At 46.9% G+C, this 27879-nt stretch overlaps 1 protein-coding gene across 1 annotated transcript in view; it reads right to left on the reverse strand.

Annotated features, from left to right (window-relative positions):
* SETBP1 (SET binding protein 1) overlaps positions 1 to 27879 on the reverse strand; it is a 358635-nt gene that overhangs the window by 173761 nt on the left and 156995 nt on the right. Inside the window, 1 exon segment of the mRNA XM_025429008.3 lies at positions 2831 to 2884. Within this exon segment, the coding sequence (XP_025284793.3) occupies positions 2831 to 2884 (54 nt within the window).

Here is a 27879-nt window from a genome sequence, read left to right on the forward strand (position 1 = left end):
GGATAATGGAAAATAAAGATGTGTTTGAGGTGGGAACCAAATGGAAGAGAAGGGTCTGGGGGGTTTAGATGTAAATTGCAGAAGCTTTTCCACCTGTGCCTTTAAAACTTGCTGAGAATGGTAGGTACCTGTCAGCCCAGGCCTGACGCTAGGGGACAGGTCTCCCCTGTGCGGCGCAGAGGACAAGCACACCAGCCCAGGAGAACATGCACTCCTATCCTATAAACCTTGAAACCTTAGCATCCACCATCAGGCTCTTCCTTGGAAGTAACGTCCTTATTCCCAGGCATGGCATGGTGTCTTTACAAACCAACAGTCATGGACAGAAAGACAGACAGTTGCTTCCTGACCCTTTTCTTCTCCATATGGACCCACAAAGTACAGAGTCCACTATAGTTGCTGCTCCACACTTTCAAAGCTAAGAGCCGTCAAAGATCAGTGAGGAAACGATGTCCCTTTTCCCTAAGCAGTTGCAGCCTGAACGGGCACCAAGGAAAAGAAAACCCTTTACAGGCCCCTGATACATGTGAATTCGATGGGAGCTGACAGGCCCCACTGCAGTGACCCTGGGGGAGGTCAGGGGGTTGGGGGGTCTCGGGTATCTCAGTGAGGTCCCCTCCTGAATGTCTGCCACGGTTCCCAGAAGGGAACGTGTCCGTGATTGCTGCAGACATCAAGATGCGTGGGGCTCAGTTTCAGCTGAAACCAAAAGCAGAAAATAACAACAGAAGCCGACAATTTGGTGCAGTGGGGCTGAGAGAAGGCAGCCTAAAGCATGTGGGCAGCATTCTGTTCCTGTTCGGAAAAGCACCCAAAAGGGTGGTGTTGACTTGAGACACATCCGGGCCTTTTTGATTTAGGAATAACACTGGAGAATTAACTTTGATCTGGGCATTACGCGCTGGCCACAAGATTCCCTGGGCTTCCTGGCCTCGGGAACACGCATCCTGAGGAGTGAAAAATATGCATTTATGTCTCCAGCCTCAGGGGAGTGGCACACAAATGGAATAATGTGGAAAGGTCAGACAGAACCAGGGGAGTGAGCCATCTGCACCAGCTACTGTGGGGTTATCTGCGCGAGTACAGGAGCTGCCTTTCCATCATCATGGCCTCAAACGTCATTGAGGTACCTCAGATATACCTAACTTTTCCTTCCCTTAACATTTCCTTTTAAATCTACTATCTAGAAATGCGGCTCAACAGACATGGAAAGAATGCGACCACCTCAGAAAGAATTGATGCCAAAACCACACACACAGACACATCCACATGCCCCTTCCGTAAAGTCAGTCTCTACTATGTGCCTTTTCAAGCCACAAAACATTGCACAAGCCTATTTATTCTTTATTTTTATACATTTTCAGGGAAAAATGAATCTTTAGCTGGGATGCCACTGCGTGTGAGCGTGGCCGTGGACAGGGTATGGGTAAATGTTGATTTTCTGATGCTTTCGTTTCACATTCCCTTCACTCCCCTGGAAGTTTGTGTGAATATGTGAGTAAGTGATTATCAGCTGTCAATAGTTGCCAAAAGGCTTGCTGGTTACCTATTTTTAAAACCTCACTTGCATCAACAGAGGATCAACAAGGATCAACAGACGGACACCACACCCTGAATGGTGCGAGGATTCATCTCTGCCTCTCCCTCGGAGCCCTTTGTTTTATGCATTCTCTCTCTCTCTCTAAGCCCTTGCTTTCCACTCTGTGTTCTTGTCCTCGGCTCCCTGTGTGGTCTGAGGCCATTTCTTACCAGGACCCGGGTCCTCTGTGCCCCTGCAGCATAAGGGGACACACAGGGTATACCCCACATAGAAGTGTAGTGAGGGCATGGTGAGCTCACAGATATGAAACTGATTTAAAGAACAAAACATTACCAAATATAGGGAATGCTTGCTACTAGAGAATTACTTGCTCTGTCCCCAAAGTTGTGTGTCCTGAGCTATGGTATCTACCCACAAAGGCAGAGAACAATGGGGTCCTTAGGGCAGGTGCCGGGTTAGAAAAGTGACAGCAAGGTTCATATCCAAAGAGGGACAGGACCAGGGATGGAGGACCACAGCTGTCATTCTTGGGTTTACCTCTCTCTGTATATATGCTCAGTCTCCACTGGGGTGCCTAGAGAACACAAGGGTCTCTGTGTGTCTGCTGTGTATGTGTGTTGATGCTTCTACGTTCCTTCATTGACAGTAATCTCCTTCCAGAGATAGGGAGGGTAGAGTTGTTCCATCTTTACCACCGCCATGGAGGTTCTCAGAGAGCCCTCGCCTGCTCCGTCCTGTGGTCTGCCCATGACAATCCCGAAACAGCATTCTGGCCAGAGATAATGGTGGTCTCTTCCCTGCCCATGATCAGCAAAACACAACCATCTGCCTATGCAAGAGTCTGAGACTAACGTGGCTGCCACACCTTGACTCTAAGTCATTTGCACACGGAGAGTTCAGAAAGGTAAGTATCCTGTCCCCAAAAAGAGAAGTACTGGGGTGAACGCCAGCCCCACCCTGACCTCTACCTGCTTGGTTTAGCCTTTTCCTCTGGTAGGCTGTCCACCACCATGCATTCCAGCCATCTTGGCTTACATTCCACCCCTGCCCCCGCCATTATAAAACATAGAGAGACAGCAGAAAGAGGTTGTGTTTGCCATGACACGAGGGGTAGCTGCAACCAGAGTACAAGCTACCAGGTCACTGTCAAGGTTGAAAGCGTCAGACTGTCAGAAAAATTGGAGATCCATTATGGGAGTTTCTGTCCTGGTTCCAGTGTTGTTTGCTTACAACCAAACTATGGGGCATTTCAACTCTCCCAAGCTTCACAAAGGGACCCGGTGGACTTACCTGTGGCTGAAATCCTTTGAGGTCGCTGGCTGCAAGGTCACTGGCTGAGAGGAGCTGGAAAAGAACAAAGTTTTTCTGAGTGATACTTCTCTAGGCTTGTGCACAGTATCCACTGGACAACTCACAAGGAATGGACTCACCACCGCCCAGCTCCCAAGCTCGAGAAGCAGAATCACAAAAGGCAAATGTGGTATTTCTGGGCTAGGAACCTAGACCCAACAGCCTTCTCATCTTGTGTCCACCACACCTCTGACTTTTTCTCCCTCTGCGGCCCTCCGTCTATGTGCCACCAATTCTACTAAGGGTTGTAAATCACGGATCAGGGACTCTGTGTGGACACCGGGAGGTCCACAAACTTCTAAAATTGTGAGTATAATTATGCACAAATTTACAGATGTGTAACACTTCTTTTGGGAGAAGGTCCCTGACTTTCTTTCTACTACCAAAGTAGTCTGTGATACCACGAGCTAAAGAGACAGTTACAGACCACCTCCTCTGGGAGGCCTGCTTCTTCCTCTTCCCCTGCTCTTTCCCCTCCTCTTTCTTCTCCTTCTCCTTCTCCTTCTCTTCTCCTTCTTCTTCTATCAGACCAGTAAAAATAACCCTTCTCTTTATCCACCTACACATGACTCAGCTTCCTGTCACTGTATATTACCTCTGATCTTATATACTATTCAGGTGTTCATAGCTTATGCCTCAAACTGCCATGTACAATATTGGAAAATAAGAGTCAGGTTTATATATTTTCTGTGCCTCTGTGTTTAATCAATATTAAAGGGTCAAGTTCATGTTTTGATATTTTTGCATCTTCTCTAGAAAGCACTAAATAGAAGCATACGATTAATTACTAAAATAATCACATACTTTATTGTTGTTCAAAAATGCTGGGAAATTGTGGGATAAAGAGAAAAAGGGCAGATGCTTATTTTGATTCAAGGAGTGTGACTGCTAGCTTTGTTAGGCCTGGAGAGCGTTTGTGAAAAATAGGAAAGATTTCATGTTTGCTATAACAATATTTTGTTTGGTTCAAGAAAGAGAGGGGGTCATGCTGCCTTCAGGAAAGCTCAACTGGGCTGTTTAGCTCCTCTAAATCATTTTGCCAAAAATGATACAGAAAGTGGTGTTAACTCCGGGAAAGAGCAGAGATGAGGTGGGGAATGTACAGGTTGTCCCTTTGTCCCCACCCCAAGTCCTGAAGGCGAGGTTCCCCAGACTGAAGGTGCCCAGAGAAGGTGGCACTACTCCTGATGGACAGCCAGTTTGGATCCTCTGTTTGTTATGAAAGAGCCATGCAACAGGCCATTAGGGTACTTAACTAGTCATGGAGGGCCACACCTAATCATAAGACAGTCCCCACCATTAAGGAACTATAGGTTGGTCGAAGATTAGATATGTATATGTCATGTGAGCAGAGGGTAGTGGTGTGTAAGCACAAAACTGCGTGTGCATAGAGCAAGAAAGGTCGGGGTGGCGGAGGGATACTGAGATCAGATGCAGTTGGAACTGAGCCCTGCGTATGGAAAGGCAGCAGGCAAGGAGGTTCAGGTGAGGCAGCTTCAAGAAGTGGACAAGGGATGCCCCTCCCGCCCCAGCTCCCCGTGCATCTGCTCATGCCATCCACGGCGTACATCCAGCACGATGGAGGGAGTTAGGAGACATTGTGCATCGAGGATTGCTTGGGTATCCAGCAAAGTGTTTGCTGCTTAAAACTCTTTTTCATTTTTAACCTTACAATTGCCACACGAGATAGAAAGCATCTCCACTTTATGGATGGGAAAATTGAGACTTAATGGAAGATAAACAACATTTTCTAGGTCACACAGGTGGTATATGTATTGGGATTTAAATCCAAAACTATATTTTCCCAAAACTCCTCCTCTTTCTGCTGTACAACGGTGCTTCTGGACAATAGCAGGCTGGAGATCATCTGTTGAGGTGCCATGGTGGAGGAAAAGAGATGAGTGCTACTTTCTGAGTCAATGAGCCACGGGCAGTAACATAAAGCATGTCCCTATGAATGACGCTTCACTACCCTTCTTCCACACATTCTTTCATTTAATTGGCAAGGACCATCTACTCTTTGGAGCTTATCAATGCAGTGTAGGCCTCTAATTTGAGTTGAGTAAAGATTAGGGTGGAGCTGGGGAGGAGAGACAGAAAAGCTGGAGGGAGGTTTGAGCACGGCAGTGACCTTTGCAAGGGCAGAGCCATCAACACGTGTTAGCATATTGGACCAAATCTCCGAATTCTCCAGGCCTTGGGAATCCAGCAGGCAGGTGCCTTTCTTCCCCCACTTAACAGGGTTCACCAGATACGGAGAAGGCGTGAGACAAAACATCTACTTCCTCCTAGCTCTGAGATGCTTCATCTGGAAATCAACCACAGGCGTGTTCAAAGCATCTCAACATATGCACTGTTCCCTCATGTCAGCGGTTTGGGAATTGAGAAGTTGCCAGATCCATCTGCTTGGCTGGATATAGAGATATGGCATCCTTGGTTATTACTTGTTAGGTCTCTAGCTCAACAAAATTAGGATCTATCCCACCTTCCTAGAAGCCTCACATCCTCTTTCCTTCTCTTAAAAGGAAATCAGATGCATGCAATTTAGTTCTTAATTATTTAAGGGTCTGTTTTGTGCTGTCGTGCGTATTTTTTAAAATTATTTTTTCACCTAATAAGACCATGCCCAACAAGAACATGATTTCTATTTTATGTAGCTTCTGCATTCTTCAAAGTGATGAGAGGAACCTAGACAGGTGATTAGTCAATAAATACCTATTGGCCAAATGACTTAAAAGGAAAGTGGGGAACACTGTCAACCTCTAGGTAAGGGCAAGAATGGCTAAACTGCTGAGCCTGGAGAACAGAGTGTGAATGTGAGAGATGGCTTATGACACCCTTCAAGTCAACAAGGGGAAATGGCACTCAGTATCTACAGCATTTCCTGCATGAAGGAGGCACTCGGATATTTGAATGAATTAATTAACTTACATGATGAGAACAAGTTATTTTGTCCCCTCTGTAGGTTTTAGAAGAGAATATTGGCTTATACTTCAGTGTAGGTGTCAAAGGTTAAACTGAAGGAAAGATAGGATGAAAGGGAAAGAGGTTGAGCAGTGAATGAACCCACTACCTGACAGAGAGGGGGAGCTCCCCTTCCTGGGGATGAAACGATACGATGGGCCCGAGGCTGCTTAGACATGTTAGCTTATCCGAGGTGCGTTTGGGGGAGGCAGCAAGGAGGTGTCAGTTATGGTTATCAGGTAACTTCAGGAACATCTGAATTCTTTACCTTGGAGATTCTGAACTATTTCCCTCACAATCTAGCACACGTTTCAGGTGTTATCTGACCTGGGAAATAGCCAAAGGCGGACTTGTGACCTAGTCCCTAGGTGGTTCCTGAATGAACTAGAGCAGAAGTCTGCTTTTCCCAAACTTCCAGCCAGGACCCCCTGCATGCCTTGCTTCTGGCTTCCACTCTTGCTCTAACCAACTACATGAGCTCTAGGGCTGAACACAGACCCTGCTCCTTGACCACTCCCTTTTACAAAACTGATTATTTCCTAGATGCCTACACATCATGCACTCAGGAAGAAGAGAAGGTTGGCTGAAGCATCTTGCTCACATGCGGATTAGAAATACAGGACAGGAAGTCCTCCTCTATGGTGAAATTGCAGCCACCTAGATCTGGACCCCCCAAAGAGTATCAGGACCTAAAGGAGACAGCGGAAGTTCTCTGGGTGGATGAAAAAAAACCACCGTGTCCCCAGAAGGGTCAGGAGCCACCTCTGCTGGGGAACCAGAGCAAGGGCACGTGGTAGAGTCAGAGAGCCCCCGATGTGTCCTCTCTGCCCCACCCACCTGTCACCCAGAACAGCTCTGCTCTTCTCTCTTTCATATACACAAATTAACTTGGAGTCAAATGTTTTGCCCCTAAAACAAATTAAAACCTTCCAGACTAAGTCCTTACTTTGCCGAAGTTGCTAAGTGACTTCTCAAGATCACATGGCTAGTTAACAACAAGCCTGGGTGAGTCCTCGAACCCCCAGTCCCTCTGCAGACACCCCTAACCCCGACACAGTGGCTGCTTGCCTCTGTGCTGGATGTAAGATAGATGTGCTCAGAATACCAGGGAAACTGAGGCCCACGCATGAAGACACAAATGTGTCCCTCCCCAAAGCCATGGTTCTGAAAAGCAATGATCCAGACCCTCTCCCAGCCATTGCCCTACTCGAGGATGGCCTCATTCTGTCCCCCTGGAAAAGCCTTCACTGCCCAGAGCAGCCTGGCTGTGCAGGGAGGCAGCAAGGGAGGAAAATGCAATCTGCCTTGGCTCTGGGGACTTCAATCAGGCTGAAGTTAATGAAAAGGATCCTGCCTTTTCCCAGGACTGCTAACTGTCTGCACTGCTCCCAGCGAGAGGGTTGAGCGGGTGCTGGGGGAGCAGGGCAGACAGAATTACATTTAAAAGGCAAAGGAAGGAGAAAATTCTTTCATCTCCCTGGTGGAGTGGGCAGTATTCCTGGGGCCCTGTCTCAGACCATTCTCATTCCTGACACGTCTTGCTGTTCTCTGGAATGGTCCACATTCAAAATATTAGGATGATGACCCTGCTTTCCATTTTTGAGGAGCTGCAATTTCTCTCTTGGCACAAGTTTTTGTTTATTTTATTTTATTTGTCTCTCCAAGCCTAAGGGGTGGGTTAAGGAGCAGGGGGGAAGATGAAGGAAGCTCTGGGTCCCTGAGGGGGACAAGAGAAGAGTCTTCCACCTTCAGCTCTTCTGCTACCTAGCTCTCTGCATGGGGTCTCTCTTTGCTTCCCTCACCCAAAGTCACCTCCATCAAGCTGTGGTCAGCCTTATCTTGTGCCCTTTAGAACTGCCCCTCAAGCAGCTGCTCTCTCACTGCTAATTTCCAAATCTTCCCTCAGAGGAGGGGAGGAGGCTGCTCCCTTTCCCCCCTAAGCCCACCTGCTCCAAGAACATCATTTCCTGTCTCCTGGTCCCTGGCCAAAGGACACATCCCATCTGGGGAGAGTGGGGCCTATACATCGATCCCCCAGGCTGACCTAGGACACATGCATCAGGAAAGGGGGTCATTGATGCAAAAGGGGTGTTTGGGTCACCCTGGACATCTGTCCAGAAGGATCTCAACCTTGCAGACATACAGCTGGACAAACTGAAGCCTTGTTACACTGAGGATTCTCTAGATCATTTGCTCTTCCCACATAGCTCCTCCCTTGTGGGGCAGAGAAATAAATGATGGGATGGGAGATGGATAGATGAATGGATGGATGGATGGATAGATGGATGGACAGATGGATGCAGGCATGCATGCATGGGTAGGTAGCCAGGTATATAAAAGAACAGAGCAAAGATGGCTTTGGGGAAATATGCTCCATTTTTAAATGGTCTTTAAATATACCATCCTTTAATTATTTTTTAATTAAGATTTTATTTATTTATTCATGAGACACACACACACACACACACACACACACACACACACACACAGAGTGACAGAGAGAGACAGCAGGCTCCATGCAGGGAGCGTGATGTGGGAATGGATCCCGGGTCTCCAGGATCAGGCCCTGGGCTGAAGGTGGTGCTAAACCGCTGAGCCACCCGGGCTGCCCCTACCAGCCTTTAATTAAATAAAACTTCTACTTAGGGAGCATCTGGGTGGCTCAGTCAGTTAAGCATCTGACTCTTGATTTCAGCTCAGGTCATGATCTCAGGGCTGTGAGACTGAGCCCTGTGTCAGGCTCCACTCTCAGCAGGGAGTCTGCTTAAGGTTCTCTCTCCCTCTCCTTCTGCCCCTCCCCCCATTTGCCCTCACTCTCTCTCTTAAAAAAGAAAAACCTTCCACTTAACCCCATACACACTCCTCCTACACACATTCAATCTGTTCCCCTTTCCTATTTTGTGGAAATGGATCTTTTTTTCCCTCTTTGCTTTGTGAAGTGTCACTTGGTTCTTCCTTGGGTTCCAGGATGGACTCTGAACCCCATTCCAACCCAGTCCCTCAGCCCCCAAAGTTCAGGACAGCATCTGTGAGAGGCAATGTCCCAGTAAGCCGAGACAAACATCTAATCAAATGTGTGACCGAGGTTGTTGGAAACCAATAAGTCCCACTCTGTAACTTAGCAAAAAGGAAACTGAGGTTCAGAAAGATTGTGAGTCACCCAATGGATAATCTAGAACAAAGCCAACCCTATGTATGCAACTGAGAGAAAGTTTCAGATGCCCTAACACAGAGGACCGGAAGACTGCAAAAGAGCCGGGGGAGAGCTACAAGGTGAGTCAAGGATTAAGACAGAAGAAAGGGAAGAAGGTGAAGGTGATTTCCACCCAGCAGCAGGTCCTGGAAGCACCCACCAGCAGGTGGCCCCCGGCTCCACTGGGGTCACAGAAGGAAATGTGGAAAGTGGAATAAGGAGGTGAAATGGAACCATCTGGTCGCCATTCCCCACAGGGCCGGTACATGGCCATTGCTGTACAAAAGGGCATTAGACTAGGAGGAAGAAGATGCATGTCCTACCTTGGTTCCAGCTCAACTCACTATGGGATCTGTCATGGGCTCACTTTACCTGTCCGGGTCTTCTTTTACTGCCTATAGAATGAATTCTAGGTTCTTTCTGGCCCTGCAATTCTAGCTCCCCCAAGGGTTCCTTAGGTTAGGGATGAAACAGAGATGGAACAGACTGTCTCTAGTTTCTTCTCTCTTTTCTTTTCCAGTAACTCTCTCTTCAAAACACACACACCTTTAAGAGGCTGTCTACACTGTCTGGAAGGATCCCTAATCAGAAGGATGGAAGGGAGGGCAGCGGATGGTCCTATACTGCATCTCCATTATTGGACAGTGTGCAAACAGGAACTTAGACAGATGGTCACTCAGACTGCTACACAGGTTCATCATCCCAGTGAGCCTGCAGTCACATCCACATTCGAGCTCACGGTAAACAACCTTACAATTCTGAAAGCATGAGTCTACCTGCCAAGACATTTAGGGTATCTGGTATAGAAGCCAAGCAGCCGGCTCTCCACCAGCCTAAGAAGCAAGTAACACACTTAAAGCTGCCATCCTGGTGTCCTGCATGCCCTTTTGCTAAATCCCCTCTGCCCTCATGGAATTTTAAAGGTTGAACCTGAAACCACTGACAGCTCCAGCCTTAGCTATGGAATCCCTTCCCAAAGAGCAACAAGGATGACTAATAATAACTGAATATAACTCCAAGCAAGCCTGGTCTTGATTTCTTATTTATATTTTTAAATGATGGGGTTTTAATATTCACAGGTGAGATCTCTAACAAAATCCTCTAGGTATGCAGCCAGAAGAGCCTTCTTCTTCTTTTCTTTCTTCTTCTTTTCTTTCTTCTTCTTTTCCTTCTTCTCCTCCTCCTCCTTCTCCTCCTCCTCCTCCTCCTCCTCCTTCTTCTTCTTCTTCTTCTTTCCTTCCTTTTCTTCTTCTTCCTTCTTCTTTTCTTCCTCTTCCTCTCCTTCTCTTCTTTCTTCTTTCTTCTTCTTCTTCTTCTTCTTCTTCTTCTTCTTCTTCTTCTTCTTCTTCTTCTTCTTCTTTCTTCTTCTTCTTCTTCTTCTTCTTCTTCTTCTTCTTCTTCTTCTCTTCTCCTTCTCCTTCTCCTTCTCCTTCTCCTTCTCCTTCTCCTTCTTTTTTTTTAGTTCCATGCATAACCTCACACATATTGCCTATGTCCACATGGTGGTATATGTATTTGGTTGTTGTCCAAGTCACAACTATCTCTACTTCTGAGTGGGAATGTCTTTAATCCTTCTCCTTGTAGATTAGAGCTATAACCACAGAGACCTAATGACAGAAGAGGACTCTAATGGCCTAATCTAGAACTCACTGAGACAATGAGTCTTGTTTTATGTTTCTTCAAACTTGTGAAATTGTGGAAGCCTGTCCCACTCTTTTTGAAATTCCCATTAGAATTATTTTTCCTTAGACCAAGAAAAACAGATTTCATGGAGAGCATCTTGTGTGGTGCTGGGTGGGAAGTTTACAAACTTAAATCTGGTATAATTGGTGATGTGCAACATGGATAGTCACATCCCCATTTCTTAAGTATTTTGGTAAAGAAGGTTAAGTCGTTTCTGAAGGTACACAACTGCTAAGTGGTAGAGTGGCATTGGAGCCCTATTCGGCTGACTCCTGCTCTTCCTCACTACATCATAATACTCCAGGAGCCCTGCTATTTGGGGAATGTGTTTTATCAAAGGTTCTATCACATCCCCTGTGATGCTCTGGCACCTCAAAATGAGCCATGCATAACACACTTAAAGACCAGTGGTTTTCAAGGCATGCCCTACAGAGCCCTGGGTTCCACAGAAGGGTCCTGGGGAGTATGAGCAGGGGGGAAATGGGAGCTGAGGTGGGGAGTCCCTACCTCCAACCCACTTTATCCAGGGCAGCACAACCTCTATTGGTATTTCATATTGGACTTCCATGTTGATAATGTAAAGCTTTGTAAAAGAGGAATTTTGAAAACTCCTATCTTAGGAGGCCCTTAGATTGGAAAACACACCATTCATGGTGCTAACAGAATATACCTGGGGAAAAGAAAATTAACCTTTAGAACTCATTTTAAGGACACATTAGACCTCATTTTAGGAACACAGCCTTTAATACTTGCCATGAGTTACTCATCAGGAAAATACTTTCTCTTCCTTTCTTTACGCTTTCTGCCGGCAGTGATGTCTGCTCTCTTCATCTGAAGTTCGGCAAGCTACATGCTTAAGAAAGCATAACTAATTTACCAGGAAAGGAAGGAGCTAAAGATATGTTGCTTCTCAGGAACACAATCTGGGCTGTAGGTCCCTTTCTTCAAACAAAATGAAGAAATCACATTGCAAGCATCTGTGGGCTGTTTCCAAAGTCCGTAAAAGGCCAATAAAGGAGGTTCCCCTCACTGAACATATGCCAAGCAGGGCTGGATACTGAGGCTTGTCTCCCTTTTCTAATCATTTGCTGAGTTTCTGTTAGAACTGACCAGATGATCTGCTCCCTTGGCTCTAAAACTAGTATTAAAGCTTTCAAATGCATCCCCTTGGCGAATCCTGGGAAATTGATTTACACCCCTAGGCTCACTTGCAGCAGAGAATGGAAAAGTCAGAAGGTGCTTGCTTCAGAGAGGGTGTGAGCACCAGAGTCAAAAGCTCTGCTCCTCAGTTCAGTGCAGCCAATTTGGCTGAGAATCCAGGTCCCTCAGGCCAAATCTGGAGCAATTAATCACAATTACAGGTGGATATCTAAAAGGAATAAAGTCAAGCTGGACCCATAGATGCAAGTAGACATAGTTTTCATAAGCCTCACGTAAACTGAAGGATCTCCTCCAGAAAGCCTGCCCTGAACTCTTGGGAATTATAATATGAAAAATAATTTATTTTTCAGGACCCACTTTTACCTGTTCTTATACCAGGTAGATGCTTTAGCTTTATCATCCCTCTTAATGTTCACATTATCAATGCAGGGTAGTATGATTTTCAACAGTTTATAGTTGAGCAAACTGGTGAAATAATTCAGGGCTACAGAGGGAAAAAGTGGCAGAGCTGGAATGTGATCATGATGCTGAATCATGACAGTTCCAGTTCTCTGCCTAAGGCATCCATGACCCCCCTCAGGCATCCCTAAATAGACTGGTGCTTTCTCCCTTCCTACCATGCCAGGGAGTCAGCCCTGGCTTCAGGGGCATTTTTAGCATTGCCAGCTGTGCTCCAAATGACCTGCCATGCAGGTAGGAGCCAGGCTTCCCGTCAGCCCCAGGTAGCCTCACAGTGTAGGCATGTAAGGTAACGTCCTAGTGTCCTGATCTTCCCCTCAAATATCTGTGAACTCAAGATAACATTTTCAATGGAGCTCTGTTCACAAATTCTGGCTAACCAAGGACTCACTGGAGTCTGCTCTGTATACTTACACTGCTACAAACACAGTTACTTATCATGTGTATCCTCTCTTCCTAACCGAGTTTATATCCTCTCCCCTAATTAGCTGTCCTCTCCAGCTAATAAGGACATACCAAGTTCCAGGCACCATCACAGATGCTGGGAATCCCCAAAAACTATTTGATGCTTTCCAGGGATCAGCTCATATCATTACACCTTCTCAAGAACCTCATGACGCAGTACCATGAGTACACCCATTTTACGAATGAGAAAGCAGACTTAGCCACATTAAATGACTTATTTAAAGTTGCAAGACAGTAATTGACAGATCCAGAGAGTATGCTCAATTCCATCTGAAACCAAGGCCTATGTTCATTCTTAACTATTCCACATGTGTAGTGTTGCCAGCAATTGAAATACTCTCATGAGTTACCTCATTCCACCTAAAAAAGATCTTTTGTCTTTTGGAGACCTGGAGATAGGGATTTATTTAAAACAAAAAAACAAAACAAAACAAAAAAGTTAAGTAACCCAATAATAGGAAGGGGATAGTTGCATTCCAAGGTCCACAGAAGAATAATATCATTATGATCACATAAGTGGGCACTTTCAATAATACACAAAAATGGGAAATCCCAAGTACACCATTTCTGTTACTACAGATCTCTGTTTCATAAGGCATGAAACATTGCTTATGTCCTCCTTGAATTCAGCATAGCATGAGGACCAGGAGGTAGAAGTAGTAAGTACAGTTTTGCACCTGACAGAATGACAGAGCTGGAGAGCAGCAGGTATAATCTTCAGGAGACAGACAACAATCTTTATCATAGATAAGAGAAGTGAAACTGGAGTTCTTCCTCCCATTTGCAAGAAACCACCTTCACAAACTAAAATTTGGAAGATGGTCTTTGTTTACTAAAACCACTGCTTCGGTTTTCATCAGAAAGATTGATTAGTTAAGTATTTTTAAAGAAGTAAGATCTGCTTATTTGCTTATTCACTTTAATTAACCAAGTGAAACTTGCTCATCTATATGCTTTGCTTTGGGTTGAAATGAAAATCTCTCTGAGCTGCCATTTGAAAACTGCACAACCAGTGTGAAATCTCTTTCACAAATGACCCTGCTTTTGCATTAGTGTTACAGGCCTTGCAAGTGTTGAGTACTCACTTGGGCCTGCCATTCCCTGGGATAGGAGTTCTTTGAGGACCAAGACACCTGGCTATTTCCAAAGTGGTTCTTCACCGTTGAAGATATGCTACAGGGTCTGCCATAGCTTCTAAAGATGACCTCTGATACATTAAGGTAGCAAAACACCTTCATAAAATTGGACTAGAATCCCAGCATGATGACTTTGAAGGAGGGAGGCATGGCTTGGTGGCATACATACACCCCAGTACTTTGTTAAAAATCTGTCCCTCTTGTATGCTATACAGGACTTCTGGAAACAGTTGGGTTGGCTGTTTCCTGGGGTGTGCATGTATCTGTTTGGGTTTCATGCAGTTCTGCCCTGACTGCGGTTTGCTGAAAAATGATCTCTTGTGATTTCACTGTCAAGAACAAGAATATCATCTCACAGAGGTATCTAGAAAATGGAGGTCTCCTCTTCATCAAAGAGGCTCAGTTAGATGTGATTTCTATCTAGCTAGACTTCTCCAAATAAGGTATCCTTTCATTGTTCTCCTTGAAGTCTCATGTGTACCTGGCTCATAGTCCACCCATTTTTAGACAAATTTGCCCATAATTTCTGGCTGGCTCAGTTGGAGATGCCTCTCTATACACTGCCCACTGAGAATGAACAAAATGAATATACAACACAGATGCTGCATCAGCAGGACTGGATGTGGCTGCTAACTCAGTCTGAGACCCCTTAGTAATCATATGCCCAAGCCATTTATTTATAGCACAAACACAAAGGGCCTACCACAGGGACTGGTGATGTTCACTTCTGTAGCCATATTTGGCAATTCACTGGTATTTCGCAATTAATTCACTTGCTACCTCGTACAAGTCACATCGCCACCTGGCTCTTAGCATTCCCCACCTCTGACATGAGGAACTCTGCAAGATCACCTCATGATCTGACAGCCTGTGAGTCAGGAAAAGGCCAGGGGTGACCCCACAACTCCCCCAGGGCATTATCAGGCTTCATACACACCATCTCTTTAACTAAAGGTACTTCAGGGTGGGATATCACAGAAAATCGTGGAACAGTAGGAGGAGAAGTAGGGCTCTTGGCAGAACTGGGGAGTTAGTTAGTGAAGCCTAAGTGTGTCTTAGGAAGAATCTGTGCCTCCATCTCTTACTGGTCTTTCAGCAAATAAGCGGTCTCTTGTTTCTCTCCACACCCCTTCCTATTATAACCTGGTTTTAGGCAAGTATCCGCTCTCAATCAGTTGTATCATAATCACAATGTGACTCTTCTCAGGATAGCTGTTTGCTGTGTTTTGCTTTAACAGCAAGGAAAACTGGAGTCTGCATTTGATAAAAGGAAATTCCAGATCTAAGGAATTTGAGAGAGGCCCATAATTTGGAGGCAGAGGACTTGTTGCTGTATAGGAGCTATCTGAAGCAAGCCTGACTCTGGGAGAGAAGAGGGGCAAGAAGGGAGGGAAATCACAGCTAGTTGTGCACAGCTGCTCCCCTTTGCCACAGCTACAGGGAAGGTGCATCATGTCAATGGCAGGGCTCGACCCCTCCAGTCACCCTACGGCTTTTCTTGACCTCTTGAGATATTAACAGAAATCTTAATTCTAAGACACAGAGCTTACTTCCACCTAAAATTTAAAAGTTTGACAAAGGACTGTCTTTAATTATTTACTCTGTAATTGACTAGGTGAAAACTGGCTGGTCTTCTTCATAGCCAAGTCACAGGGAATGTTGCCCTATTTCTAGATAGAAAGTATTTTTATTACGACAAGAAGGAAGTATGAGATGGACAAAATACTTTTACTCCCTAGACTTAAAAAACTTCAAATGATGATCTCACAACAGCAATACAAAACAGAAAGGGACAGAGACTATCCTGCTTGTTTGACAGATGGAGGAAATGAGGCAAAGAAATCAGTCAGTGACTTGCCCAGGGCCATGTTCTGGCTATAGAAGTCTTAGTGTGGAAGTGATCTTGGGGGGTGATTATCCAGACCAGCCTCCCTCCAAAGCAGGAATCCCCTTCTCTAACTTCTCTGGCAGATGGACACCCAGCTTGAACACTTGGGAGGAAGTGGCACTTGCTATTTTAGTGCCACAGCAATAGTCCCTAGCAAGTTCTACCTTTATTCTGTTGAAATAAGCCTCACTGAAACTTGTCCCCAGAGTCCTGAGAACAGAAACTAACTGCTTGGTTTTTTTTAAAACTATCATGATCTTCCTATCAAGTTGGGAATGTGAACCCCATTTTACAGATGAGGAAACAAATCTCATCAACTTGCTCCAGGCTGTACATCTCAAGTTAGAGCCACACACCGAACCCAGAGGATTTTAGACTCTTCTCCTTTCCCATGCATTCTCCATACAGGGTGCTCAGTCCTCCAGCCATGAGCCATCCTTGGTACTTTTCATTACAGGCATCAAATCTGTACATCCCCAGGTGGAATATCCCAAGTGCTTTCAATTCTTCTTCTCTGTGTATGGTTCCCAGTGTCATCACCATGTAGCTTATAAATGCCTCCCTACGCACACCATGTTGGTGGGAGGAGTAATTGTTACTAATCAGTCTTGTGCTGACAAATCCTTAATAACTGGCTCTCGGAGGGTAGCAAAACCTCAGTGTAAGGCATTTGCCAATGAACTCCCACAGTGTAAGCACTCCTGCAGTTTCAAGCTACCAACCTGAAGACGCTGATTGCAGAGTTGTGAGTAGATGTGCCTAGTTGACTCGTGCCACCATGAGCTGGCTCCATCCAGCACACTGCTGGTGTAGCCATGGGCCTATCTGCTAAAGACCACTGACAGCTGTACTGGGACTCAGGCAAAGTAACTGGTATGGAGTGGCACATCCCAACAAACTCAGGAATTAATACGTCCTCTCAGTATGCAGTAAGCTCAGCTACTGAATGGAGTAAAAGATGCCGATATTCACCCAATAAATTCATGCAATAAATATTAATTTTTCTAGGAACTGGGGACATAATAACAACAATAAAAAACAAGTCCTTGCTTTCCACGAGACAGACAATAAAGCAAAATGATAGCAATAAGAAGACTAAGGATGGTGTAACCTGCGGATTGTAATAAAAGATAAAAAAGAAGGAAGGGCATGGGGGACAAAGAGTAAGGATGAAAGAGAGCCATGGGCTTTTTGGGAGAAGAGTAATCCAAACAAAGAAAACACAGTGTGCACAGTTGCTGACATGAATGTGTGCTCCCTGCATTGGTGGAACAGCAAGGAGACCAGTGTGGCTGGGGCAGAGCAAGCAAGGGGAACAGTGGAAGGGGGAGTGTGGAGTCAAGCTACATCACATAGAACCATTAAGTATTGATCTTAGGTCACAATACTTCACTCTAAAGAGCCTGGCAAAGTCACTGGAGAAGACCAGACACTGGACATGGTTAGTGCTCCCCTGTAAGAGGTCCCCTTGGCTGCCATGTGGAGAACAGCCTACAGTATTTGCTGATGACTTAGCCACGGTTTGAGAGGGAAAAACACAAAGACACAAGCAAAGAATGATGCCAAGGGTTTTGGCTGAAGAAGCTGGAAGAATGGAACTCTCATTTGTTAGGACCAGAATGACTGGCGTGGGTGGTGGTATAGGAAGGCTTAGTAGCCCGGGAGTATCTTGATGTGGCTGGGAGCCGAGGGCTTCAGTGCAGGGCGGGAAGCCCACCGTGGCTTTGGGACTGATGTGCAGCTTGTCCTAGGATGCCAGGCAAGACTCCTGGGCAAGGAGACTTGAGGGGGGCTGGGGTTTATCCGCATGGAGGTGACGCCGGAAAATCTGTACTATGGAGAATGCCAGATGTACTGGAGGCCATCCCAGATAAATGCCATAGACATCATAACCTGGGAACTGTGGAGATCCCTCAGGGGAGATGGAACATCAGGCTGAGAGGTCTCTCCAGAAGGAGGAGGGCTTGCAAATCGGGATGGCCCTATAATCTATAATGTGAAAAGAAAGCCAGACTGAGGTTAGGGCTCCTGAATTGGAAGCCAAGGCCTGGCATTGCTCAGTGCTATGACCTTGTTCCAGTCACGTGTCATCCCTAGAGCTCAGTGTATTCACCTGTGAGGTGGGAATGCGGATGAGGCAGGGTATCCTGCAAAGTCACATGTGCCTGATGGTCAACCAGGGTCAAATTCAGCTACTAACTCCTCCAAGCAGCTTGCTCTTGAGCTTCTGTGTTCTTACCATACAAAGTGGTAACGTCAGCCACTTCCTACGGATGTTTGGATGATGAAACATAGCTGTCAGGAGCACAGGGAGGCAGTGCTTCAGTAAAGTGAGTTGCCTCCCTCTTCCTTAGGTCTGCCCTTAAGAGCATGGTGAGCCTCAACATGGACCACTGACGTGGGAGAGTGAGGACAGTGTCCTGTGCCACATCAACAGACAGGAGAGCTGGCATTAAACTTTATACCCCTTCCTCTCCCTTACCTGCCCTCAAGCCCATGACCCTCTAAAATCCTTTCACAGGGGAGGGTGGTAGGCAGTGTGGAGGGGTTTGGCCATGGCTCCGCTGTGCCTAGGTTTTCAGTGGCCACCTCAGCATAAGGTTGACAATGTGCATTCCTGGGCTGAAGGCAAGGGTGGGCAAGAGGTGATTGGAAATACGGCTTCTGTGGAAGCTTTTATTAGAAACAGGGGATTCCCCATTACTATTTCAAACTCTTTTGGCCGAACATGAAATGCCCCAAGGTCAAATTTATTAGTGCATCTTACAGCCCTGAGAACTCTTGGCTTTGGTGCCGAATCCCTCTTATCTCCCTTCCCTCCCTCGAGCCTTGTGATTTAGCCAAAGCAGCTGCTCACACCCCACCAGCTCCAGAGTGGGTCAATGTGTATATAAAAATAGACACACGCAGGCGCTCACTGTGTTCATGGGCCCATCACCAGAAACTGGATGTACTCAGGACATTCTCGGGTGAGGGCAAGAGGGGATCATGTGGCAGAAAGACCAAGCTTGGGCTGGGCCCCCAAAGATCCAGAATACGTATACAAAGGCATCTGAAGAAAGGTCTGAATTTTACCTGTCTCAATTTGAGCTTCCTTATTTCTGAAAGAGGTCCAAAAAAATCCTGGCTAGCTCACAGGATTCATGGGAAAATAAAACAGAGTAGGGGTGTGTGTGATGGTTCATCACTGTCCTTCCTGTTCTACACATGAAAGGGACGACTGACGGCATCAGTATTTCTGATGATAGAAATAATACTCTGTGTCTTTCATTCACCACCCAGCAGACATTTTTTATAGGTCTCTATCCGAGGGGTGTGCTAGTCCCTGATAAACCAGGGACCACATACAGGGCACACTGAGGGGTGGGGGCAGGGAGGGAGGAAGCCACTGGCCCTTTTGTGGGTCCCGCTGCTCCCGAGCTGGACTTGGGATTCTGCTCAGCAGAGCAGCTACTGTGTCACCGTGGCTCCACACCTCGCTTGGTGGGCATGTGCGGGGACAGGCTAGACTTCCCGCAGCAGGGGTGAGGAATATGGCTAAGCAAGTGGCAAGGGGCACAGCCTGCGGGAGGCTGCGAGGGATACCTTGAATGAAGCCAAGGGCACCACGGAGGCTAGCTGAATGTCAGGCCTGCCTCGGTGTCCCCTGTGTCTCGGAGGAGTGCCCCCTGCCCAGAGGTGGCCCTGACGGCGGCAGGAGGGGGGTTGGGCGGGGCCCAGGGCCCCAGCCTCCCAGACTGTGCCTGTGCATCTCATTATTGAGCGGGCCTGAATCAAAGCGGCCCTCTGCAGCTGCTGTCCTGTTTAATCCATTTGTAATCAAAAGTGATTAGCATGGATGCCTCGGTGCTGAGGTTATTGTGTGTGTGATCAAAGCCACGGCTCCTGCCCGCTTCCCAGAGCTGCCTGCACCTGGGAGGGCACGGCCGGCCGCGAGCCTGGGCCATGGGGCAGGCAGCCCCTGGCAGTCTGAAAGGAGGCTGGGCACCCTGAGCAGAGCTGGGAGCAGCGAGGGCGGCCTCGCCCCTGTGAGGCTCAGCGGCCTTGAGGACGTCCCTGGGGTAGGCTCGTGGGCCAGGTTTCCCCTTTGGAGGCTGGCATTCCCAGTCCAGAGACCCGGGGGAGCAGGTGGACCAGGGGCCGACCCAAGGGGAGGCAGGGCTCATTCAGCACTCGTTGGACTCATGACGGATTCTTAAACTCCTTCACTTTACAGGAGAGGACGTGGAGACCCACAACAAGGGACACAGAACATGCCTGCAGGCACTTGTATGCATGTGTGTGTGTGTGGGGGGGGGGGCAATGAGACAGGGTAGAGGGAAGGGGCCAAGAGAGAGGACAGGACAAAGGAAGGTGCCCCAAATGCCGCACAGCTGGAAGGAGACCTAGCAGGCTGATACCAACAGAAGGAAGACCGCTACCTGCCGAGGAGACAAAGCAGGAAGAGCTAAGGAGCCAAGATGTTTGGGGCCTTTACTAATCCATGTATTCCTTCCCACACACCAACTCCGGCAACTTTCTGAGCCACGTCTCCCTAAAAACAGCAAAATCCCAGCCCAGCCCTTCCCTCTCTTTATAAATAGTGCGTGAGTAAACTTGATAGCCCACTTCTCTCTGGCAGTCCAGATCCTGAACGAACGCCTTTAAGATCCAAATGAAGATTCAACTATTTCAAGAAGCTTTCCCTGACCCCCACCCCCTCCCCACCCCCCACACACACGCTCTGAATTCTTCTACCATGTTCTCTGGACCACTCATGTGACACTTAGCATGCACGGTCCTCATAGCTCCTGGGTTGACAGGGGACATAATTGCTTGAGTGTCAAAAGATGAGTGTTTGAGTTGTGCTCCATCAGCCAGACTGAAGCCTCCAAGGGCATCTATTGTGTGGCACACTTCAGGACACCCTTCCACACCTGCTCTGGGGTTGAACATTCCTGAATCTTTGAGTCAAGGAGATGGGGGAGGGGGAGCCTTGAAGAGAGAACTGGACCTTTATGATTTTGCATCTGTCTCCAAATCAAGCACAGTCCTTGGATAGAGACCTATAACAAATGTCTGCTGAAGGCTGAATGAAAGACACAGCGAGTTTTGCATCAACATGTCCTGTGATTTCATTTTGACCTGGTCAGTGAGGTTGCTTGGAGGCACTCCATTTCCACCCCAATTTCAACAACATTTTCAAGGGGCAGAAGAAAGTAAAAGACTGGGCACAGGGCAGAGTGGGCCAAGTGGGAAGAACAAGCCAAAGAGCTGCTTTTTTACAATAAAAGTTTTCCTAGAGCAAAGAGTTGGGGGCTCCTCACTCCCATAGAAGATACAAGAAAACACCTGGCCCTATTAATGGTTTGCACATAGGACCTCAGTGCACGGCAATGCTGGGTGTCTTTGAGAGTTACATGCACTTTTTAAAGATCCCAGTGGTGCCCAGGATACAAATTCCATGGCATGTCACCAGTTAAGACCATGGTTTTCACCATGGATTTAGGGGCTAAAGGAACACCCCAGATCCAACCTGTGTACAACATTTTGGGGTTCTTCACACCAAGAATGATCAAGTTTGGGAGGTAAGTGCTACATGGGAGGATCTGCAGTCTATTTGGAAACATTTACAATAGACCCAAATACTAAGAGAGCAGATCTTTCTCTTGCCGAGTTCTTCATCATGCTGGAAGACGACCTCATTCTCCAAAAGGATAAATAACCAATAATTACACAGTACACAGGAGGTGACTGATGGTAATAGCCAGTGTTTATGTGATAAGCTCTGGTATGTGCTGGGTGCTCCATACAAATCTCATTTGTTTCTTAACAATTTTTCTGAGTAGGCCACAGTTATCCTGTGTTGAAGATAAAGAATCTGAGGTTAAGTCATTTGCCCAAGACCACACATTGGAAAGAGACTAAGCTGAGAGCTGACTTGCCTCTCAATTCCTCTCTCTCTGACCCTGAGCCTGCGTACTCATCCCCATGCCTTCTGCACCGCAGGCTCAGCCCTGCTCTGGAGAAGCCATAGCTGAGGTCCTGCAGGTGCACAACACAGGCAGAGCCCAGGCATCACCATGCCCACCTCACCTCTTTGCCCACTTACACTTCAGTGCCTTGCCAGACAGGCAAACCATCCCAGACTCATGCTGTCGGGAGAAACGTTAGAGCATGTTCAAATAGAATCCTCTCATTTTACAGATTGGTGAAGTGATGCTTTAAAAGGTTAATCACCTACTCACCACCACAATGCTAGCTTGTGATAGGCCCGGGCTTAAAAACCGGCTCTCTGACTCCCCATTCCGTGCCATTTTTGTTGAACTGTGGCATCTGAGAATAGACCGGTGGCCAGGGAATGGGGGCCTGGGACTGGCTGTCTTTTTGGCACTGGCATCACAAGGGGGGCAAAGCTCTACTTAAAATGCCCAGAGGTATTTTACTAATGTGTTGCCCACAGGGGCACTTGGGCCCCCTCCAACCTCTGCGCCCAACAATATATCAGGGTGGTTCTGGCACAGGCATCCCATCAGGACACAGTGTGCTGCATCCACGGGGCCTCCACAAAGCTGCAGAGACTTCAATGAATGCAGGAGACTAGGGAGAGCAGGTGGGGATCTTCTTCCCTGATTTTTGAAAATCCACAATTTCAGCTTAATTTGTAATAGATAGTGAGCGTAAAGAGACTGACAACAGGGCCATCAGCTATTTTGTTAGCAACACTTGAGGCCACGGCACTTCAATATGACTGGAGCCAGCTGTCCAATGCACAGAACGACCTTTGGCCCCATCCTTGGAGAAATGTAATTCTCTTCATGTCTCTTTCTGTCCGTGGGGAGTTAGGAACCAGAGCTGCCGGAATAATCAGAAGGCTTCCTAATGACAACGCTCAAACGAGCAGAGGTTACGCATTGTCAGAAACGTAATCTGCAACTCTTCTCATCTTGTTTCATTGTGTTTGCATTTTTTAAAACCACCTCTTCGGAAAGAAATGAGGCAGTTGGAGTCCCTCCCTGCTTGTGCCCCTAGAGATGCATTTACCTTCTGCATCTTAAATGCCGGGGGCGGGGGGGGGGGGGGGGGGTTGGGGGGAGGATTAGAATGCGGTGAGTTCAGGGGCCTTCTAGTTTTGCGACTTCTAGCCCATAATGTGGGTGATACATGTCTTTTCTAGACATATAACCAAACACAGATTAGCTGTGTGTACATTTTCTATGAGCGAAGCCAGCTTCTCCGCATGCTACTTCCCGGCCTTCACAGAGACCCCCGTACAGAGAACACTGCCCACATGTGCGGATCTGCCCCAGGGCAGGCCTGACGCTCATTGTAAGCTCTGCTCCAACACTCTCTGGTGGCTTCCCATCATTTCTAATAACATCCCCAGTCCTTACCACGGCCTTCAGTGCTCTCCACCAACTGGCTGAGCTCTGTCTACCTCTCCACACTATCCTCCCATCCCCTACACTGCTGATTCTCTCAGCTCCTGCCACAAATGGCTTCCATGCTGCTCCTTTTGTACAGTAGTGCACAATTCCAGTTGTACTATAGAATCGCTGGTGAGTTTTACATACACAGACACACATACACACACACACACACACACACACACATACTGGAGATTTTAACATAATCTATTCAGGATAAGGTATGACTCTAGAGAAAGTTTTAGAGTTGCCAGAGTTATTATGTTGAGCCTTGGTTGAGGACTAAGGCTTTTAGTACTTGCTCTTTGCTATTGTTGGAATTCTTTTCCCTGCCCCTAACTTCACGTGGGTCATGATGTGGCTCATCTCTCCACATCTCTCTCCTCCATCACTCTCTATCCTCTGGACCTTATCTTTCTTCGTGTATTTATTGCTGACATTTTATTATGTATGCTAACTCATTTATTGTCTGTCTCCCTCCTCCCACCCTCATCCCATCCTCTTTCAGTGTAAACTCCCAAAGCATAGAGACTGGTCTTGTTTTATTCACCACTCTATCCCATCTGTGCCTGGCATGTTGTAGGGACTCAACAAGAATTTGCATAACAAATCTCTGCATGGATATCTCTCTGGGCCACCACTAGGAGGGTCCAGCTTTGTGTTCCCAGCCTTGGAAATGGGTTTGCAGTAGATCATTCCCACTTTGTCACACAACTGAAGGCCACGTTTGGACTTTCAGCCAATGGCCTCGTGTACCTACTGGCAGATAACCCTGGACTAACTGGCTCAGTGCCCTCACTCACAAGGCACAGAGCAGACCATGGACATGCTAAGTGATAAATGACCATGCAGGCACCGTGGCAAAATCGAGTAAGGCTCTTGGCAAAGAAGAGTGGCCAGAGTGGCCTCTGGCTAGGGCCGGCTCCTTTGGAAAACAGGAAGTAGGGAAATGGGACTCAGCCTGCTGAAGAGTCCCTACAGACATCATGTAGACTGAGACCCTAACTGTGTCATGCCCACTGTGGTGTTACACCTGTTCTTAACCTCCCTCCCCATGGCTCCCAGCTTCACATCTCCTCTGGCCAATGTCCATCTAGCTTTCTTCTGAGGCACTCATGAGAACTCAGAATGGCCATTTCAGTTAAGTTGTTCTAAGTGATCAGGACTATCCCATCATTACAGAATTCTCTGGAAAGGACAGCCCCTTTCATGAGCTCCCAGCCACAGCCCTAGGTTCTACACTGGTTGGGGAGATAGCAACAGTCATTGAGAGCCATTCAACTTATTGGTTTAGATTAAGTAGAGATGCGAGTGAATTCTGGCTGAGATTTCCATGCAGTATTGATGGAACTGCTCCTGGAGAAGTTAGGACTAACCAGTGTCTTTGGGGGAAGATATCCTAATCACACTAGATTGTGAGAGATTCCTCTAGAAGGTGGGTGTGGTCATGTAACAACCATTTCTGGAGCAGTTACTGTTAGAGCCAGTGGTATGAGGGCATGATACTTCACCCCGGGGTGCTCAACCCTGGGTGTGCCTCACCATCTGAGATTTTTGTTTGCTTGTTTTTAATAATAAGGCTCTGATATCCCCATTCACAAGGTTCAGAATGCGGCTGGGCACAATTTGTACAATTCTATTTGCAGGAAATGTCTGGAATAGGGAAGTACATAGAGACAGAAAATTGATTAGTGGTGTCTTAGTGCTAGGCCTGGTGGTGGTGGTTTGGGGGCAGAAAGTGACTGCTAATAGGTATGAGTTTCTTTTTGGGGATGACAAAAATGTTTTGGGATTTGACAGTGGTGATGGTGTCACAACCTTGTAATATGCTAAAAAACCCACTGCACTGTATACTTTAAAAGGGTGAATTTTCTAGTATACAAATTATATATCAATTACTAAAAAGATGCTATGGGAACATTACACTTTTAGAAAATGAAGGAACAGGACTGGAATTCCACAAACCACTGGGAAGCATGGCTAGGGTTGAGAACCACTGTGCTCACCCCATGATCCATCTCAAAAGAGACTGCAGCAGATGAAGGGTTAAGCTCTCCCAGGGCCATAGGCAAGACTGTCTTTTCATAAATCCTGAATCCAAGGAGCCCTGAGTTTCTAGGTGGAAGCTCAAAGAGGCTCATGCTCTCAGCCACCTGCAGGCAATCCCTCAGCTACGCACCGGGACACAAGGAAAGCCAAATTCAGATGGAGCTTTGCACAAAGCCGGATGCTGTCTAAATGAGCATTTAGTCTGGGAAGAAGTGTTGCTGCCAACAACAGGCTGTGCAACCTGAAGATCTTGATTGAATTTCTACATGTATCCCCCACGCCCTCCCCCAAGCACGCTTTCCTCTTGAGTGTAGAGTGTAGACGGTAATTAATTAGAACTGGGCTCCCTGGTGAATATAGATAAATGAGAAAGCAGCGGTTGGGGGGCTGGCCTTGCCTGGAACAAGCCTTAGAGGGAGCAATGAGCCAGCTGCCCGTGGGGAAGGTCCCCAGAGTGCACCCCGCTCCATACGGAGCTGGGGGTGTGAAATGGGCCGTCCCAAAGGAGGCCTATGGTCCTGGAGCCCCCCAGCTGCAGTCTTCCTCCTCCATATTCAGCGCCTTGTACAAACCAACAGGGGAATTCGTCACCCAGGGACCAGAACCTATCTGCTGAAGAACATCACACAGAACGTCTTAGGGCTTTGACTGGGAATTCAGCTCACGGGTGCCCGTGTAGGTTAATGAGATGATGTGTGAAGCCTCCTGCTTCCTGGAAAGTTCTGTGGGTGTAAATGACTGCAATCAGGCAGTTCTGAGGGGCCAAGGGTAATGAGGAGAGTATAAGAGGCTGCATGGCCACCTGAGACTCCTAGAGATGTCCCACGCCTCGGAAAAACCATAGTCCAGAGAGGGAGGCTATTTTACTGTGGGTGGGAAAACCAACATAGTTAGAAGCAGCACCATGTAGTACAATAACCTCACTCAATCAAACCTCCTCACTTCTGAGTTTAAAAGGAAATGGGGTATTTATCTCCTCTCTAATCACTACAGCTGAACTCTCCGGCAGTTGCCCTAGAGTTAAAGAAAACAGCCAGGTACTCCTTTTTACCAGTTAGAAAAAAACCTCTCCCTCACATGATCAAATCTTATCAGTCACTGATGCATATCAAGCCCTTCTCTCCACAAAGCCTATCTCTTTCCTGGCCCCAGACATACGTGTATGTTATATAATGTTGGAAAGCAAACTTTTCCTAGGCTATATCCATCAGCCCCTCTGACAGCCCCTTAGTCCTCCACATAACCATTCCTGATTGTCTGGTTCTGGAAGCCTCCATGTGTCTTGTAATGCTTCTCCAGCCATCAAGACCCTCCAGCAACTGCCTCTTCTGAACATCAAAATTCCAATTACTGAGATCCTTATGGAAATACTCAGCGTACACTGCCTTGTTGAGTTGGTCAACTGAGTTATGTTTTTACCTGCCCCTCCAGCTAGATGATAAGAGCTTACAGGACAAAGCCCTTGGTTTCTCTCCTCTTGCAGCATGATGAGTGCAGGGCCTTGGGGCAGATCTACCTGGCTACAAATCTCAGTTCTGGCCTTATTATCCGTGCGTGCTTGAGCAAGCTGTAAAACCTCTGGCAGCTTACCCTCTCCCACACACAATGAGGTTCCACACATCTCTACTCATGGTCTCCAGGAGCACAGACAACTGCAGGAGAAAGCAAGAAGCAGACAGTGTCTCTCTAATTGAAGTGAGAGCAATGCAGTAGTGGCTTAATATTTTTTAGTGTGTGTGTGTGTGTGTGTGTGTGTGTGTGTATGTGTGTGAAAAAGAGAGAGAGAGAGAGAGAGTAAAGGGAAGGACAAATTCAACAAAGAGGAGGGGACTATATTGGGCGGGGAGGGGGGTTGGCGATATTCCTGACAGAACTTAGACAAACCATAAATCAAAGAGCACATAACTGCTGATATCAAATATACTTGCTTTCTGTACTACATCAAAAAGCTTTAATTAACAACTAATTTATTTGAGTGAGAAAATAAATCCCCTTATCGCGAATAAGTTTATTATAAGTCAAAGAATAGAATCCCCCTCACATACACGTGGGCTAAAAAAAAAAATATAGGAGTGAAAATTGAACCTTTAGAAAGAGGATAAATAAGAATCTGGATCAAAGACGAAAAGTGTTTGTGGACTTGGGAGGTCAGCAGGGCCGGAATGGAGACTTACTGTGTAGAAAAATAATATTCCATCCCTGTCTGCAGTGAGGGCACTCTGATAAAGGTGCTTGAGAAGATGAATTGTTCCTGAACTTATGGATGACAGTCATGAGGATGCACTGAGCCTCTCCATGTGCAAACTGGCTCTGATTTCTGAAGTCCCACTGTGTGCCTGGACTCACGCGAGGTGCCATGATAGATAAATAATCAGTCCTCCTCCCTGATCCCACAACGATACCCTTGAAGAGTTTGCCCTCTGCAGAGAGGCATGTGACCTTCAGTATACCACTATGGGAAGGCTAGGAGTGTGTGCTGAGCACTGTGGCTGGCCCACATGGCAGGGTTTTCAAGCAGGATCTTAAAATAATGGTTATCAGGAGAATTCTGCTCTGGTCCCTGCTCTGCTACAAACCTTGTTTGT

Source organism: Canis lupus, chromosome 7 (assembly GCF_003254725.2).
Source record: "Canis lupus dingo isolate Sandy chromosome 7, ASM325472v2, whole genome shotgun sequence".
In the NCBI taxonomy this organism is placed as follows: domain Eukaryota; kingdom Metazoa; phylum Chordata; class Mammalia; order Carnivora; family Canidae; genus Canis; species Canis lupus.